The sequence below is a fragment of the Doryrhamphus excisus genome, linkage group LG17, assembly GCF_037039965.1.
Source record: "Doryrhamphus excisus strain RoL-2023G ecotype Guam linkage group LG17, RoL_Dexc_Guam_v1.1, whole genome shotgun sequence".
Taxonomy (NCBI): domain Eukaryota; kingdom Metazoa; phylum Chordata; class Actinopteri; order Syngnathiformes; family Syngnathidae; genus Doryrhamphus; species Doryrhamphus excisus.
Genome location: NC_136373.1, coordinates 6253016 through 6271244, shown reverse-complemented (window position 1 = coordinate 6271244; position 18229 = coordinate 6253016). Strand labels below are relative to the sequence as shown.

Sequence of the window (18229 nt, the reverse complement as noted above, 5' to 3'; positions counted from 1 at the left end):
AACTACCCACAATCACACACACTGCCCTCCACCGACACTTTGCACCAACAGACTGACCAGCAGCTCATGTGCAAAAATTCTGACTATTATCGTCGCATTACACAGGCGGCCATGCAGACACTTACTCACGCAGAGAAAAGAAAAATGGTATTCATACATCTGCTCAAAATTTAAAGGGCACCTTTTATGCTTTTTCACTTTTCTGACCTATAAATGTTAGTAGCTCGTGTTTAAACAATGCAGAAATGTCAGATAATTAGGTTTGTGCTTTTGGAAATGAGCCTTGAAAGAAGTTTGGGATGGCGCTGACAGCCCAGTTTTTCAGTTGAGTTTTTTCAGAGAGTCCTGTGATGTCACAGTGAGCCAGACTTCCTTATATGGGCGTACCCGGATACAAGCTGTAGGCCTGCCCTCCTCTTTGTCAACACTGCATTTTCATCGTGTTAGCACGGAGAAATGTTTTCCAGGACATTTTCTCAAGGTTTGAGGGAAGACTAACTTTTCTAAAGAGACAAGCATCTGGGAAAACATTTTGGAGTAGCAGATTCCTGGCCAGCAAGAGAAAAATATGGAACTGTTTTGTGAACATGGCCAAACTGTTGCTGAATTCCTTTCAAACTTTACTTGGTCATGTTGAAAAGTCAGAAGAACAAGCTGTAAGTAACATTTTATCAGTTACCTAGCTGTGTTTTTTTGTTGTGAAAACAAATCATCTTTTTATGATTCATTCCTGAGAGTCGAAGCGTGTTGTTTGGCTCCTACATCTATCTTAAAATTGGATTATAACAAAAACATTGCAGAGACAAACCCAATTTTATAAAGTTAAATTGGGATCAGCCTTGGAGAAACAGAGAGGTCTCAAGGGCACAATGAAAGAAAGTTGGCTGTTCAAGTTTTATGGTGCATTCACAGTCGAGTTTTGTTCAAACCAACATTGCTCAGTTTGCTCTGCTAGTGCAGTTTGTTTGGTCAAGTGTGAAAGTGATCATTTAAAACCTGCTTTGCATCACAGAAGTGTACCAAGACTGCTTGAGAGATTGGTTTTGGTCTACTTGCAAGTGAATTCTGGTGGACTAATAATAGACCAGGGGTCGGCAACCTTTTCCATCAAAAGAACCATTTTGCCACCTCTTCCAGGCAAAACAAACAAACAAAATTGTCAGGAGGAACAAAACATTACACTGCTTATAAAGTCATGAAAATCTTTTTAAAATATTACCTTTGATTTTCAAAATCCTCTGATATTTTTACGAACGATTATTTCAAAAATTTAATTTAATTTAATTTAATTTAATTTAATTTAATTTAATTTAATTTAATTTAATTTAATTTAATTTAATTTAATTTAATTTAATTTAATTTAATTTAATTTTTGAAATGATTTTATTTCAACTTGATGATTCCAAATCGTCTATATGTCATCTGTGATTGGCTAGTGACCAGTCCAGGGTACCCCGCCTCTCGCCCAAAGTCAGCTGGGATAGGCTCCAGCATATCCCCGCAACCCGAGTGAGGATAAGCGGTCTAGAAAATGAATGAATAAATGAACTAATATGTCATGTATTTTCCATCTGTGAATGTCAACCCAATGTTGCCAACTTGGCCAATTTCTCTCTAAATCTGGCAACATTCCAAACCATCTTGGTGACTTAAAAGCGACTCACGACAAATCTAAAGTCTTTTCCTGACGTCGTTGTGAGAATTTTCTGGTATTGGGAGACGTGAAAGTGAAAGCACATAGTGTTCTGTGCGGTGAGTGTACTTGTCAGCCATCTGCAGCGGTACATTATCTGCCTCACCGTTGGCGATTAGAGTGTCACGGGCTCCGAGCACATAGCGACAGCACTCTTCTCCTTTTAAAACATATTGCTATGCTTCTGTTAATGACGCGCTTTGATTTTACTGTGCAGTAAATTGCTTCAGACTCAACTCAAAACTCCCTCACCTTTTTTTTTCCTGTCATGCAGTGAGAATGACATTCAGTACCAATAGCAGCCTTCCTTTGTTCATCCAATCAGCAGTCAGAATGCAGTCTAGTTATCACGGCTTGTTCGTAAGTTGGATTCAATATGCAGGGAGGAGACCGATGTGGTTCTTGAATTCATGTCAAAGGTCGAGTGCTGGAAGTCGTGACTGCTGAGGTAATTAGCGAGAGTGGCAGGTGTGTCTCGTGGCTCCGCCCACGACCAGGAACAGAGGTGTCTATAACAGAGCAGAGGTCAGAAAAATTCAGACAAGGACACTAGATGCATTAACGGACTTGTGGACTTTGGATATTTCACATTAATTTTGAAAATGCACAGTCGGCACACATGCGGTTCGCGGGTTGCCGACCCCTGTAATAGACTATAGTCGACTGCAAAACAGCCATCATTCATTCTCTACCACTTATCCTTATGAGGGTGCTGGAGCCTATCCCAGCTGTCTTCAGGCGAGAGGCGGGGTCCACCCTGGACTGGTGACCAGCCAATCACAGGGCGCATATAGTCAAACAACCATTCACACTCACATTCATACCTATGGACAATTTGGAGTTGTCAATTAACCTAGCATGTTTTTGGAATGTGGGAGGAAACCGGAGTACCCGGAGAAAACCCACGCATGCAAACTCCACACAGGTTGAATTGAGGGTGGAATTGAACTTGGGTCTCCTAGCTGTGAGGCGCGCGCTGAAATAAGTGATATAAGCAGGGTGCGACAATCGCTCCGCAATATTGTGCGTTTTTCAGTATTTTAATAAACAGGTATCAAATATGTACATTTTTCCTTGACTTGGACATTCCATTTGAAGATGGACTGCTGTGGTATTCAAGTGCCGCGTTCCAACAAATACACGTCACTGTGTTCAACTTTCTGTTTAGCCTGAAATGTTTTCCTTCTCTTTTGTTGCCTTGTTTTCTTTTGCTTCATCAACCTTGCCATTCGTTTCTTTCTTCTTCCTCTGTGTGGGCGACAAAAGTGGATCCTCGAGGCCTCGACACAGAATTAAACAAAAAAGTTTTTGGCGGCACGGTGGTCGAGTGGCAGGCCACACAGCTAGGAGACCTGAGTTCGAGTCCACCCTCTGGCATCTCTCTGTGAAGTTTGCATGTTCTCCCCGTGCATGTGTGGGTTTTCTCCGGGTACTCCGGTTTCCTCCCACATTCCAAAAACATGCTAGGTTAATTAGCGACTCCAAATTGTTCATAGGTATGAATGTGAGTGTGAATGGTTGTTTGTCTATATGTGCCCTGTGATTGGCTGGCCACCAGTCCACCTCTTGCCCAAAGACAGCTGGGATAGGCTCCAGCACCTCCGCGACTTTCATGAGGAAAAGCGGTAGAAAATGAATGAATGAATGAATGTCAAGGCTGCATGGTGATCGAGTGGTTAGCGCACAGGCTTCGCAGCTAGACCCAAGTTCAATTCCACCCTCGGCCATCTCTGTGTGGAGTTTGCATGTTCTCCCCGTGCATGCGTGGGTACTCCGGTTTCCTCCCACATTCCAAAAACATGCTAGGTTAATTGGCGACTCCAAATTGTCCATAGGTATGAATGTGAGTGTGAATGGTTGTTTGTCTATATGTGCCCTGTGATTGGTTGGCCACCAGTCCAGGGTGTACCCCGCCTCTCGCCCGAAGACAGCTGGGATAGGCTCCAGCACCCCCACCACCCTCATGAGGAAAAGCGGTAGAAAATAAATGAATTTGACCGTTTCAATTTGGTGAGTGAGTGGTTAACACGCAGGCCTCACAGCTAGGAGACCTGAGCTCAATTCCACTCTCGGCCATCTCTGTGTGGAGTTTGCATGTTCTCCTTGTGCATGCGTGGGACTCCGGGTTCCTCCCACATTCCAAAAACATGCTAGGTTAATTGGCTGGTGTACCCCGCCTCTCGCCCGAAGACAGCTGGGATAGGCTCCAGCACCCCTGCGACCCTTGTGAGGATAAGCGGTAGAAAATAAATTAATTTGGAATATTAGAGTTATGTCACATAATATGGCAAGGAAGCTGTCCAACCACATTGTTTGGTCCCACAACATAAATGCTAAGCAAACCACACCAACATTAAACATTTAATTATAAACACACAAAAAATATAGCTTCAGATTATCAGCCATTTATTGGTCCGCAAGCATGCTGATGTCCTGACAGGCTCATTTGTCTTTGGACCTCCTACCTCAGGATGGGCTGAGAGAAATGGGTCATACATCAGTAACCTCCAAAGAAGCAGGTTATTTCTTTCTAATGAGACAAAGACATGGCGAGCGTGAGCGACTGCAAAAAAAGAACATGCCTGTCTAATCCCAATCCACACAAGGCTGTCTTGGCAGACAGTGGGATTATTAATAGATCAGCCTCGTTTTTTTTCCACACTTACACTTAATTTGGGTTGCTTTGCTTGTTGTTCGCTTCTTTTAATGTAAATGTTTCTTATCCCACTCATGGTGAGTCTCTTTTGGTATAGTTGGTATAATCGACCAGATTCGGTTTAAAAATAACCTCTGGCGCTCCCACAGCGCTGCTTGTGTATCCCTGCTCTTTATATCCCACGAACTTCCACATTTATCTTTTCAAAAGGGAGTGCATTTTGAATCATTATTATACATTTGCCGCCTCAGCTGGTACCCCATATTCCGGTTGCCAAGGCAACACACAGGTAAGTGGAAAGGAGTGCTTAGTTTGCCGCACAGCATGGAGTCCGTTTCTAAAAGCGGTGACCCTTTAAAAGCAAACACCCACTGACATGAGGAGGCAACCGGAGACCTACATCATTTGGAAATGTCTGTTTATTTGATTGCGGCAGTGGTGGGAAAAAAAAAAATTCCAACAATGAATATATGTTCTGGATTTTTTTTCGACATTTTTGTTTTGTGTGTAGGCACCTGAAGTGCAGACTTCTAAATCACAGCACATATAGCGAGGAGGAAGCTGCCTCTTTCTCATCCTCCTCTTCTATCAATTGCTTGTATCTCGGCATCGATGTCCTCCCCCTCTCTGCTCTACTGGGTTCTCAACTTGCTCACACCTTCCTTTACCTGCCTACCTCGTCTCCATCCCTCGGGGCTTTAACCGTGTCTGATCTATCAGAGGCTCCTGACAGCTGTCTATCCCCGGAAGGCCGCCATCACAGACATTGACCTTATGGAAAGAATAGTAATTATGCTCCTTTGGCCTCCGACGGCTTTTAAAAACGTCTGTTCCTTCAGGCTGCGCTGCTTACATGTTTTTTATTTGTTGTGGCAGAGATGGCAATTTAATATCAAAGCCATGGACAGGAAGTGTATTGAAGCAACACCTGAAGGGAATAATCTGACACTTTGATTATATTCTTTTGTTTTTCACGTGGGAGTGTGTGTATGAGCTTAAGCAAAAAAAAAATATCTTTGACTTATGTCTAAACACGATAAACTACATAGAAAACGTCTAGATTCTTTCCATGGACTGCTTTTGACCCACCCCCGGTCCTCCTCTAGGTACACCCACTCCGCTCTGATTGGTCCGTGTCCATGTTTACTGAGTGTAGGCAATCTGCAGCCTAATTACTGCTCGGAGTCCAAATGTCACAAACAATCCGCCTATTGGAATCCACTGGAATGAAATGGCTCGAGCCAAGTTATGCCAATGATACTATGATATACCAAAGATTATGTGATTGGCTCGTAGCTATAGCGCCAAATTAATGTTGCCGTTATTCGACACCACAGTGAGCCACTATGCGCAACTTGGCTCGAGCCATTTCATTCCAGTGAATTCCAATAGGTGGATTGTTTGTTTGACATTTGGTTCCACTTGGTTGATTTTGAAATTTTTTTGCCGCCAAACTTAATTTTTGCCGCCGTTACCACGAGCCAGTTGGGAGGCACTTTGAGCCACTGCACGCCACTAGGCACCTTATCAACACTATAGCGCCATATCTTTATCTTTGACCTATGTCTAAACACGATAAACTACACAGAAAACTTCTAGATTATTTCCATGGACTGCTTCTGACCCACCCCCGGTCCTCCTCTAGGTACGCCCACTCCGCTCTGATTGGTCCGTGTCCATGTTTACTGAGTGTAGGCAATCTGCAGCCCATGTAACGCAAAATGTCCAAACTGCACATTCCAAACTGCACAAACAGTGTCTGGGCATGCTGGAGCTATTGAAAAGAAAGTATAGGTTTTTCAAGGTGACCTGACTCCTGATGTATCTTTCATAGCCCCATTAGTTGTTGGGGTGATAGCAGGCGCAATGACTTTGCAAACACTCTTAATGGCAATGTCGTTACTTGTAATTTGGATGTAGATTGGAACAATTCCAATTAGGGACGGGGTATTAATTATATAACTTGTTGCCTTTTACTTAGAAGTTTAGTTTCAGTGGAGCTTTATGTACAGTAAGGCTGCTTTGTTTGTCTTCTTGGTCTTATAATTAAAATATAATAAGAAAGGCATGCTAAATGGTTTGTTTTACGCAGACCATTTATTGTTTGATTGACATCATTTATCATTTGATTGACCATTTTGTGTTTTTACTGTAATCACTGCACAGAAAAAGGAAATAAACATGTGTTCATTACCATGCAATGTAACAAATATAAGCCCCAGTCCTTGCTCTTGTGTTTTCCACTCATAAAAACAAATGATCCTAATAAGCTACAACTTTTACATGTCTTCAAAGTTATGACTTTGTAAATCCTGTGGGCGGCGGCAGCAGTATACCGAGTAATTTAACTCACCGTTTCACCGCCAAGGTTTCCTGTGTAATGATGCCAGGTCAACATAATAACAAGACCTGCTCTTTGTTTGCAGCTGGGGAAGCTATGAAGCAGATATTAAAAGTTTATTTTGTACGTATCACAAAGTCTGAAAATAAGTGTGCATTCACACTCGTCATGTTTCATTTTGTTAAAATGAACAGTAGTCCCTTTGCTCTGCTCGTACAGTTCCGATGGTCAAGTGTGAACATGGTTATCCGAACCAGCAGTACGGTTCACTTGAGCTGAAATATGCAGTATTTATACTTTTATTACTATACCAGTATGAATGCAAGGTGAATGAGTACCGAACCACAAATTGGACTGTCTCAGGGTATTCATTCATTCATTCATTTTCTAACACTTTTTCCTCGCGGGGGGTGCTGGAGCCTATCCCAGCTGTCTTCCGGCGAGAGGCGAGGTACACCCTGGACTGGTGGCCAGCCAATCACAGGGCACATATAGACAAACAACCATTCACACTCACATTCATACCTATGGACAATTTGGAGTCGCTAATTAACCTAGCATGTTTTTGGAATGTGGGAGGAAACCGGAGTACCCGGAGAAAACCCACGCATGCACGGGGAGAACATGCAAACTCCACACAGAGATGGCCGAGGGTGGAATTTAACCCTGGTCTCCTAGCTGTGAGGTCTGCACGCTAACCACTTGACCGCCGTGCCGCCTGATCTAGCAATTCTTTGAGAAATTTGCAGGCCAAAGCTGAGAAATGGCTTGATTTCCACAGATAAAAACAAATTTAAGACGAGCACTCTGGTTAATACATCACAGCATGTATGCCAGATATCATGCAAATGTGGCCCCGAGAGACCACGAGCAGCATGGGTATCACATGGGAGCCATCTGGCTGGCTGGTTGGTGATTCCTTTGAGGCAATGCCCTTTTTATTGTTGCAGCCTCATTCATTTTCTGCCAATTATCTTGCTTTTGATCTTTTTAAAGGAAAAAGTCAAATCTCTTGGAACTGTGTTTGGATTGAAAGAAAAAGTATGCTATTAGTTCGATAAGCCCTAATTAGGTAATTAGTTTTGTTTATTATTTATTATTATAGTATATATATACATACATACATATTTATAGGGGACCTATACTGCTCATTTTTTGACCCTTTGTATTGAGTTGTGGACTCCTATAGAGCAGCTACACACAATAACACATAAAGCTTTGTAGATCTTCCAGAATCTGCGCCTATTCAAGCTGTATTTCATTGGCTTTCCAAAATGGTCTTAGTTTTGTTTATTATTTAGTATTATAGTATACATATATATATATATATACACACACATATATACATATTTATAGGGGACCTATACTGCTCATTTTTTGACCCTTTGTATTGAGTTGTGGACTCCTATAGAGCAGCTACACACAATAACACATACATCTTTCTAGATCTTCCAGAATCTGCGCCTATTCAAGCTGTATTTCATTGGCTTTCCAAAACCGTCTGTTTGAATTTTTTTCCACCCAAAGCCCTCCTTTGAGCATGCCCATTTCACTGCAATTTGTCACACTCCTGAGGACTTCTGGACTACTGCCGAACCCTGCTTTCTAATTTTGTCGGTATTGGAGTTGATAATAAATGAATAAGCTTAATAACCTTTGGAGAGCTACTTTAAAAGTTTTTAGGAGCTACTGGTAGATCATGAGCTACTGGTTGGAGACCCCTGACTTGCCATGTACCAGGTCCGCGTTTACTGCAGACAATTTTGACACAACATTGGAAGTGCATATTTGGTCATGAATTTTTTTTTTTTTGTGTTACTACCCACTCGGCCCATTCAGAAGACATGTACGTACAAGTAAAAAGCTGTGGTGGAACAGAATATCGTACCCAACAGTCGCTTACAATCAGAACATATTATGAATCAGGGTGGTGCCTAGTAGTTGTACATTAGGATTAGTTAAAAAAAAAAATACACAGTGCTAGCTGAGGGTGGCAGCATATTGGAAATAATATATCAGCTTTAAAGCCACCAGCTTGTAGTTTTATGTGAGGAGTCAAGAATGACTACCACCGCTCTCATAATGTTCCAATTCCAATTTACGTATATTCTTTGTTCTTCCTCAGGCTCTTCCCTCTGCCGTGTCCTTGAACCCCTTTTCATCGTCTGTCAGTTCGCTTTCTGTTTCTTGACCATGAAAGATTAAACAAAAAAGAAATTCTGTCAGAACTGTTTTTTGTTATTATGCAATCTGCTTCATCATGAAATCGAACAGCTGAGCTCCAATGAAATATTTATGGCCAATGGACAGTGGATCTGTCTCCTAGCTGAGGCGCCGGACACTCTCTTTCCTAAAACCGAGATTTGCGGTCAAACCAAACCAGTCCAATTGGAACATCCAAGGCTACATTCACACTGTACGTCAATTTTTATGTTTTTGAAACAAAATTAACCTTACTTCCCAGAGTTTACAGCATTTTTTCCGATGTATAAGCCTTTTGTGGTATGGAAAATCTTCAATTTGGATTCAAGGTATAATCACCCAACCTTCATCTATGGTCATGACCTTCAACCTTTTGACACTTACAGACTGAGGTACCTCAGTACCTCTCAAAAAACCTGAATTTCCCCTTGAGAGACAATTAAAAAGATTGTTTTTTTCCTCTTAGATAGAAGGTTCATAGGTACAACGAATGAGTTTCACTGGCCTCAAGCTTCAGAGTTCTAATACTTGATATATCCAATGAGGTCAAGAACGAATCAACTGAGTTTGGCCCCAGTCTAATGATACCGGCTCATGTCGTCTTTTAGAGGTCTTCCTGTTACGTCCAACTAGTAGAAGACCCTTAGGTATAGAGCCAGGGCAAATGGGAGCGGGATTATCCTTCCAATCTGTCCGGTTACATACCCCAGGGGCGCCAGGAATCATTGGTAGTAGGAGGAATTCTTTAGTTACCGCGTCTGACTGTGACCCGATTTGAAATAAGCAACAACAAATGGATTTACATTTAATAGGAACAACATAATTAATTTTGAATAGGTTGCTTGTTTCTTCAGTGTGGACATTGCGTGTTTTACTAGCCTGAATAGAATGAATACATCAATGAGTAATAATAGTAACCCTATGGACCAGTCCATAAGTTTTTTGGATGTTGAATGATAACATTAGAGTTTGAGACTGCAGAACTGTGTTAAATCATAATATAGAAATCTAAAAACCTCACTTGATTTGTATCATAGACATATTTACATTTTACATTTTGTGTACATCCCCAGTTAGCACCTATTAATGCTGTCTTTTTTTCTGAACTTTTTAATCGAGATCTTGAGTCAAAAAAATAAATTAGGACACATTTCTGGGTCTATTCCAGTCTGTGAGTTTTCCTTTCTTTTCTACAAGAGCTCTTCAGATGCCAGTGAGTTTAATCAAGTGATTTTGTTCCTATTTTCAAGGTCAAAATGCTTAGACTTTCAGCTCACTAAAAGGCTTTCTTGTTGATATTGGCACATGGACAAATATCAGGATTATGTTGCAGCGCTTTATGGTGATGTACGTACCTCAAATGTTTTCAAGAGTCATATCTGTACTCGGCCTAAAAGGTATTTGTCGCACAAAGCTACCTGCAATCAAAAATGCAATATGTATGAATGAGAATATGCAAAAACGTTAGGTAGCAGCCTAAGCTTCATGACTTGAAGCTGTGACCTGTGGTTCAGATCCAGGGGTCTGTTCCTCCTAGTCATGTCTTTCCGGGTCTCACTGTCACTGCCAACATGAGCGTTGAAGTCCTGGAGGACTCTCCGGTACTCCTTCCAGGGACTCCACAAGAGTGGATATTTTGGACTTCTGTTTGGAGCATAGGCGCAAAGGCGAAGGGAAACTACCCCTCTAGTTCAGCGGGTTAAACTCCCAACTCCAAGATCTGCTTCTTCTGAGTAGTTTTCAAATGTCAACATTTAACATGTAAGCAGGATTATTATGGGCTTGCTCAGCTGCAGAGCAGTTATTATTATTATTATTATTATTTTACTATGAGGGTAAAACTCACCTGTCAACTGTCTAAACCCAAATCATGTTCCTTTAGTGGGACAATTTAATGCTTTATAAATTCTGCTTCACAATGTCTGTCAAGTCTGAAACAAATATAACTATGGCCATTTTCCAAAAATGACAGTTTTGTCTTGTGGTTGGCAGAAATGACTTGGACAAATAACACCATTTGCAGCTTGCAGTGGGAAAAATACTTTTGCCGAAGTGCATGTGGACATTGCTTCAGGGTAACACAGACAGGATGCATGCACTTGTGTTCCACTAGTTCCACAAATCCACCATAACAAAACATTTTTATGGGCCAATAGGGATAGTAATAATTGCAAATGTACTGTAATACAACCTACAGTATATTGAATTGCATATATTTCATGCTTGTGCTTTTGTTTCCAGTGGAATTCCAGGAAAGAAGTGTGGGGTCATTATCTTAACTGCTGAGGAACTCAGCAACTGCAGGGTCAGTAAACACACACACACACACACACACACACACACACACACCAAGGACACATGCACATTTATGCATTTATAAACCGTGCCACCGATAATGGGATATACACGCACACGGCTGCAGAAAAGTTTTAATGATGGCCCCAACTTTCCGTAAGAGACCGTGCGCCGTGACAAATGAACGGGAGTTTCACATGTAAATCACTCAGTCAGGGTTCAAGTTGGGGTTTTTTTCCCGTGGAGTTGATGGGAACAAATGCTCAATTTTGTCTCACTTCTCCAGAGATGCCAACATTAAAATGAAGTCCCAACTCGGTTCGCACAGGAAATATCATAATCTATTTATAAACCTAACCATAGATAAAACAACAAAATCAGTGCTTTCATTATGTTTACATACACGTATTATTGCATGAATTTGGTTGAAACCAGTTTAGACGTTTTAGTGTTGGTTGACACTAAGGATCAACTGATACATCGGCCGGCCGATATTTGCGTTATATTTGCGTTATATTTGCGTTATATTTGCGTTATATTTGCATTATATTTGCGTTATATTTGTGTTATATTTGCGTTATATTTGCGTTATATTTGCGTTTGCGTTATATTTGCATTTGTATTTGCGTTATATTTGTGTTATATTTGCGTTATATTTGCGTTTGCGTTATATTTGCCTTTGCCTTATATTTGCGTTATATTTGTGTTTGCGTTATATTTGCATTTGTATTTGCATTATATTTGCGTTATATTTGCGTTATATTTGTGTTATATTTGCGTTATATTTGTGTTATATTTGCGTTTGCGTTATATTTGCCTTTGCGTTATATTTGTGTTATATTTGCGTTATATTTGTGTTTGCGTTATATTTGCCTTTGCCTTATATTTGCGTTATATTTGCGTTTGCGTTATATTTGCATTTGTATTTGCGTTATATTTGCGTTATATTTGCATTATATTTGCGTTATATTTGCGTTATATTTGCGTTATATTTGCGTTTGCGTTATATTTGCCTTTGCCTTATATTTGCGTTATATTTGCGTTTGCGTTATATTTGCATTTGTATTTGCGTTATATTTGCGTTATATTTGCGTTATATTTGCGTTATATTTGCGTTATATTTGCGTTATATTTGCGTTATATTTGCGTTTGCGTTATATTTGCGTTATATTTGCGTTATATTTGTGTTATATTTGCGTTTGCGTTATATTTGCCTTTGCGTTATATTTGCGTTATATTTGCGTTTGCGTTATATTTGCATTTGCGTTATATTTGTGTTATATTTGCGTTATATTTGTGTTATATTTGCGTTTGCGTTATATTTGCGTTATATTTGCATTATATTTGCGTTATATTTGCGTTATATTTGTGTTATATTTGCGTTATATTTGTGGTATATTTGCATTTGCGTTATATTTGCCTTTGCGTTATATTTGTGTTATATTTGCGTTATATTTGCGTTTGCGTTATATTTGCCTTTGCCTTATATTTGCGTTATATTTGCGTTTGCGTTATATTTGCATTTGTATTTGCGTTATATTTGCGTTATATTTGCATTATATTTGCGTTATATTTGCGTTATATTTGCGTTATATTTGCGTTATATTTGCGTTTGCGTTATATTTGCCTTTGCCTTATATTTGCGTTATATTTGCGTTTGCGTTATATTTGCATTTGTATTTGCGTTATATTTGCGTTATATTTGCGTTATATTTGCATTATATTTGCGTTATATTTGCGTTATATTTGTGTTATATTTGCGTTTGCGTTATATTTGCCTTTGCGTTATATTTGCGTTATATTTGCGTTTGCGTTATATTTGCATTTGCGTTATATTTGTGTTATATTTGCGTTATATTTGTGTTATATTTGCGTTTGCGTTATATTTGCGTTATATTTGCATTATATTTGCGTTATATTTGCATTTGCGTTATATTTGTGTTATATTTGCGTTATATTTGTGTTATATTTGCGTTATATTTGCGTTATATTTGCGTTTGTGTTATATTTGCGTTATATTTGTGTTATATTTGCGTTTGCATTATATTTGCCTTTGCGTTATATTTGCGTTATATTTGCGTTTGCGTTATATTTGCATTTGCGTTATATTTGTGTTATATTTGCGTTATATTTGTGTTATATTTGCGTTTGCGTTATATTTGCGTTTGCGTTATATTTGCGTTATATTTGCGTTATATTTGCGTTATATTTGCGTTTGCATTATATTTGCGTTATATTTGTGTTTGCGTTATATTTGCGTTATATTTGTGTTATATTTGCGTTATATTTGCGTTATATTTGCGTTATATTTGTGATATTTGCGCGTCACACTGCGGAGGAGCAGATAAACTTAAACTAAGACAGAAAAGTTTTGGTTGAATATTTATTCCTTTTAAAGTTGATAATGCCGTTTAATGCTGAATTTCATGCTGAATCTTGCGTCCTGCGTTTAGTGTTTACATTTCAATAAATATTTGTTTAAACTTGAGACCTGGAATATTTGTTATCATAGTAATTTTTTTCATGTAAATTGAGGCAGCAAAAGCAGTATCGGCCATAAATATCGGCCGAAGCTAAATCAGCCATTGGCTAAAGATGATGGAAAAAATCGGTATCGGCATCGGCCTCCAAAAAACCATATCGGTCGATCCCTAGTTGACACATTTGGAAACCAGTCCCTCTTGCATCCCTCTTACATGTACTCAATCGATCATTGGAGTGACGTTTCTATAGATGGGCCGGTCAAAGCAAGAAGGAAGGGGGGCATATTTATACCAAAAAGGAGTCACATACATTCTACGGAAGCTGAAATAAGTCACTATTTCTAAAGCGAATTGATAAAATAAAAATCTACCAGCTTACGGTAATAAATGGTAGAACATTCTAAGGAAAAAAAACAAGTGACATAATCCTGAAATACATCCCATTGGGAAGAAATGTTGCAAAAATCCATGTTTTAACACAAACACTTTGTTTTTGGTGCATATGAGAAGTTGAAAACAGCTACACTTTATTATGTTTTCTTCAGCTCATCACTATTTTGGTTTGTATCTAAAGTTACTTAGTAAACTCGTTCTGTAAGATGCGCGATACTCAGCAACTCAATACATATAACCTGCATTGACTGGTCACAACATTAGGTACACAAAAGAGCGTGTATGGCTGACATAAGCCATACCTAAAATATTACTCCTCTCTCAATATGTTGCAATATCACTTGTAATCTTAAACTTGTATCATAAGACAGCGGGCACGATTGTGCATCAGTCACTGACTGATTTTTTTTTTTTTAAGGGTTGTTTGGCTGGTGATTTAGAGTCGTTTGGAAAACTCATGAATCACAGCTCATACAAATGAAATAATTATAATATATATAAATAATTAAATAATAAAGTCCCAAGGATCACTTCCACACATACACATATAGCTGCATTATAAACAGTGGATATAGCAACTTCTGATCAAGCCAAATCAATTCCAGACTTAATAATAATTTACAGCTTTGAGTCCAGCTTTACGTTCCACCCATTTCCAATCCAACCACACCCACTGGGTGAACAAATACAGAACACCACAACTTTTAAACACCCATGAAGTTGTTGCTGAAAACACGTGAGTGCTGTGGAAACATAATGTCCTCTTTCCTTGTCATTTTTCTTTATGTTAATACTCCTTGTGGAATGTAGACATGGCCCAAATAGCATTCAGAAAAACGTATGTGCTGTGTGTAAAACGTGGACACTGACAAATCCATAGGTATCCCATGATGCCTTAGGACCGGAGACGGTGAATAAAAGGTCTCATCAAGGACAATCTATTCATCTAGCCCTCCACTGTGGCATCCCGAGCATCTCAAAACAGCAGCTGCAATAAAATGGTGTCTCATTAATGGGTGTAACCAGCCATACATATGTATGCGGCTATTCCTATTCCTCTCAGACTACATTAAATACACCCAAAGATGAAATTTGTTTTTTTTCCCCACTAATAAAATGTATACTTTAAGTGAAACACTGGATGGAAATCACAGTGTAAATATATGCAGCCATTATTGAGATGAACCGCCACTCGGGCTTGGGAATTTGCATCGCTATTATGCATTATACAATCTTTTAACTGTGACAATCGCTTTACATTCAGACTAAGTGTTGAGTTCTAAATTGCTGCATCGGAGTCACACACACACCAAAAAGCTGAACCCGGTATGAGTTAGTTGTGCGACACTGTCTTTAAAATGAAATTGCATGTTAAAACGAATATAGATATTTGCAACAATCTCTATTTGTCTTCTCTCCTGGCAGGATATTGCGACCATGCAGCTGTGTGCCAACAAGCTGGATAAGAAAGACTTTTTTGGCAAATCAGACCCCTTCTTGGTTTTCTACCGCAGCAACGAAGATGGAACGTGAGTTTGAGAAGAAGCCTCATAGGCTAAATTAACTGTTTCCAGCAATAAAATGCTCATTAGAACATTCCTTGGCATACAAGGAATACAAGTGCATACAGACACATGTAGGTCATAAACAGTATGCTGCTAAGTCACATAATGCCCTGTATTATGCAAAATATTTTTTAATGGTATTCTGAAAGTAATATGTGTCCCTAGAATCTGTTTATGAGCATCAATTATAGGAAAAATTGATTATCTCCCTCACTTGTTTTCCGCTACTTTTCAAATAAGAGGCGCTCAAACGGTTGCTTTTGAAGTCGTCCTGTGTTTGAATTCCAAAAAAAAAAAAAAAAGGCCATAGCATTTCAGTATGTGGAATCAAACTATGGAATGGATTGAGTAAGGAAGTCAAACAATGCACAACGATGAGCCAATTCAAGAAACAATACAAGCAGTTGATGTTTGCTAAATACAAGGATGAAGAGTCTTGAACCAGTCATGATGTGCTATATATATCACTATATTGACACTTACTATGGTACCCATTATGTCATTGGATGCTCATATCACCTCGTACTTCGGTACGGGACAAAAAAAAAAAAAAAAGAAAAATAAAATAAAATAAAAATAATAAAAATTAATAAAATAAAAAAATAATTATTTCTTATTTATAATATTTTATAATATTAATTATACATGTATTATTTAATATTTTATAATACATATTTTTATTGTATTAGGAAAGCAGGAAGTGAACAAATGTAAGAGTTACTGATTGTAAAAGTGATCCAAGTGAACCAGATGGAGGGGTAGGATTTAATAAGCTTTGCTTCTTCCTGCTCCTTTTGGACATGTGGAACTGTGAACTGATTATGTGATGCATTCAATTGTAATCGGATGCATGTTCAAATGAAATAAAACCATTACCATTACCATTAATGAGAGTACACCACATGTTCATATATGCACAATTCAACATGTCTGAAAAGGAGTAGGAAAAAGCACATCTTAATTAATTGGAGGGATGTGTGGATCAGCAATGGACATGCTGTAAATAACGTAAGAGCTCATTAAGAATGACCTACTTAGACCTTTTTGGCTTGCAGATAGACTGTCAAGAAACCGACTGCCAGCTTCTGAGAATTAAATTCACCAAGCATCGGTACAAGAGGAAGCGTGTAGCCTTAAAGGAGGCCACATTATCTATGCAGGACAACACATCACAAGCATCAAAGTACTCCACTGCGCTTGGCTTGCAACCAAACACCTCCAAAATAATAATAATGACTGTTTTCCTGATTTGAATTCAATTGAGAATTTTTTTTAGGTCTTATCAAATATGTCTGTGTTTCAGAAACAGATACACCTTCTTAAACAGAAGGTTGACCATGAACTGATCAAGAAACTTACACACTTCATTTATCATCAACTCATACAGTGTATAGTATATATAGGTTGGGCAGTAGTGTGAAAATATGGTACTTAGGAGCGCTTGGGAGTGTGACCAATCAGAGTGGAGTGGGTGTGTTCAGAGGGTGGAATAAATTAAAACTGACTGTTTTGTAAATCCAAGAAAATACATTTGGAATAGGTGCAGATTCTGCAAGATATCGGATATATTTTGTGTAGGTTATTGTGTGTAGCTGCTCTATTGGAGTCCACAACTCAATACAAAGGGCTGGGAAATTAGCATAATAGATCCCTTTTAAAATTTTTAGTTCAGCTCATAAAAAATGGGAGCAAAAACATGTTTTGTATTTTTATTTTTGTTGTAGTACATGTTAAGATGTTAAGATCTGCTTCTTCCTACTCCCGTTCGGAGTAGTATATACTATTATACTATATACTATTAAATATGCTTGAAATAATGTAAGGCTGCACGACAGACGAGCGGTTAGTGCGCAGGCCTCACAGCTAGGAGACCCGAGTTCAATTCCACCCTCGGCCATCTCTGTGTGGAGTTTGCATGTTCTCCCCGTGCATGCGTGGGTTTTCTCCGGGTACTCCGGTTTCCTCCCACATTCCAAAAACAACATACAATAACAACAAACATACAATACATTACAATGAAGTTGAGGTTTGACAATTTGTATGGACAAATGGATGAGCGTCTAGGAGACCCGGCTTCAATTCCACCCTCGGCCATCTCTGTGTGGAGTTTGCATGTCTGAGTTTTCTCCGGGTACTCCGGTTTCCTCCCACATTCCAAAAACATGCTAGGTTAATTGGCGACTCCAAATTGTCCATAGGTATGAATGTGAGTGTGAATGGTTGTTTGTCTATATGTGTCCTGTGATTGGCTGGTGACCAGTCCAGGGTGTACCCTGCCTCTCGCCTGAAGACAGCTGGGATAGGCTCCAGCATCCCCAGCGACCCTCGCGAAGATAACCGGTAGAAAATGAATGAATGAATAAAGTAAACTGCTAAAGATCCTGTGATGTAGACTCATTCTAAATTACCCTGAAACTAAATGAGGTTCAATTATCATCATATTGTTTTCACTTTGTGTGTCACTTTGCTGGCAGGTTCACCATCTGCCATAAAACAGAAGTGATCAAAAACACGCTGAACCCCGTGTGGCAGCCCTTCACCATCCCTGTTAGAGCTCTCTGCAACGGCGACTATGACAGGTCAGTAAACAGTTGTCAGAAT

At 39.2% G+C, this 18229-nt stretch overlaps 1 protein-coding gene across 1 annotated transcript in view; it reads left to right on the top strand.

Moving 5' to 3' along the window:
* cpne9 (copine family member IX) overlaps window positions 1-18229 on the top strand; it is a 58629-nt gene that overhangs the window by 27539 nt on the left and 12861 nt on the right. The window contains exons 8-10 of the mRNA XM_058085250.2: window positions 11134-11197; window positions 15489-15592; window positions 18103-18207. Of these exons, the coding sequence (XP_057941233.2) occupies window positions 11134-11197; window positions 15489-15592; window positions 18103-18207 (273 nt within the window). The remainder of the gene's footprint in view (window positions 1-11133; window positions 11198-15488; window positions 15593-18102; window positions 18208-18229) is intronic.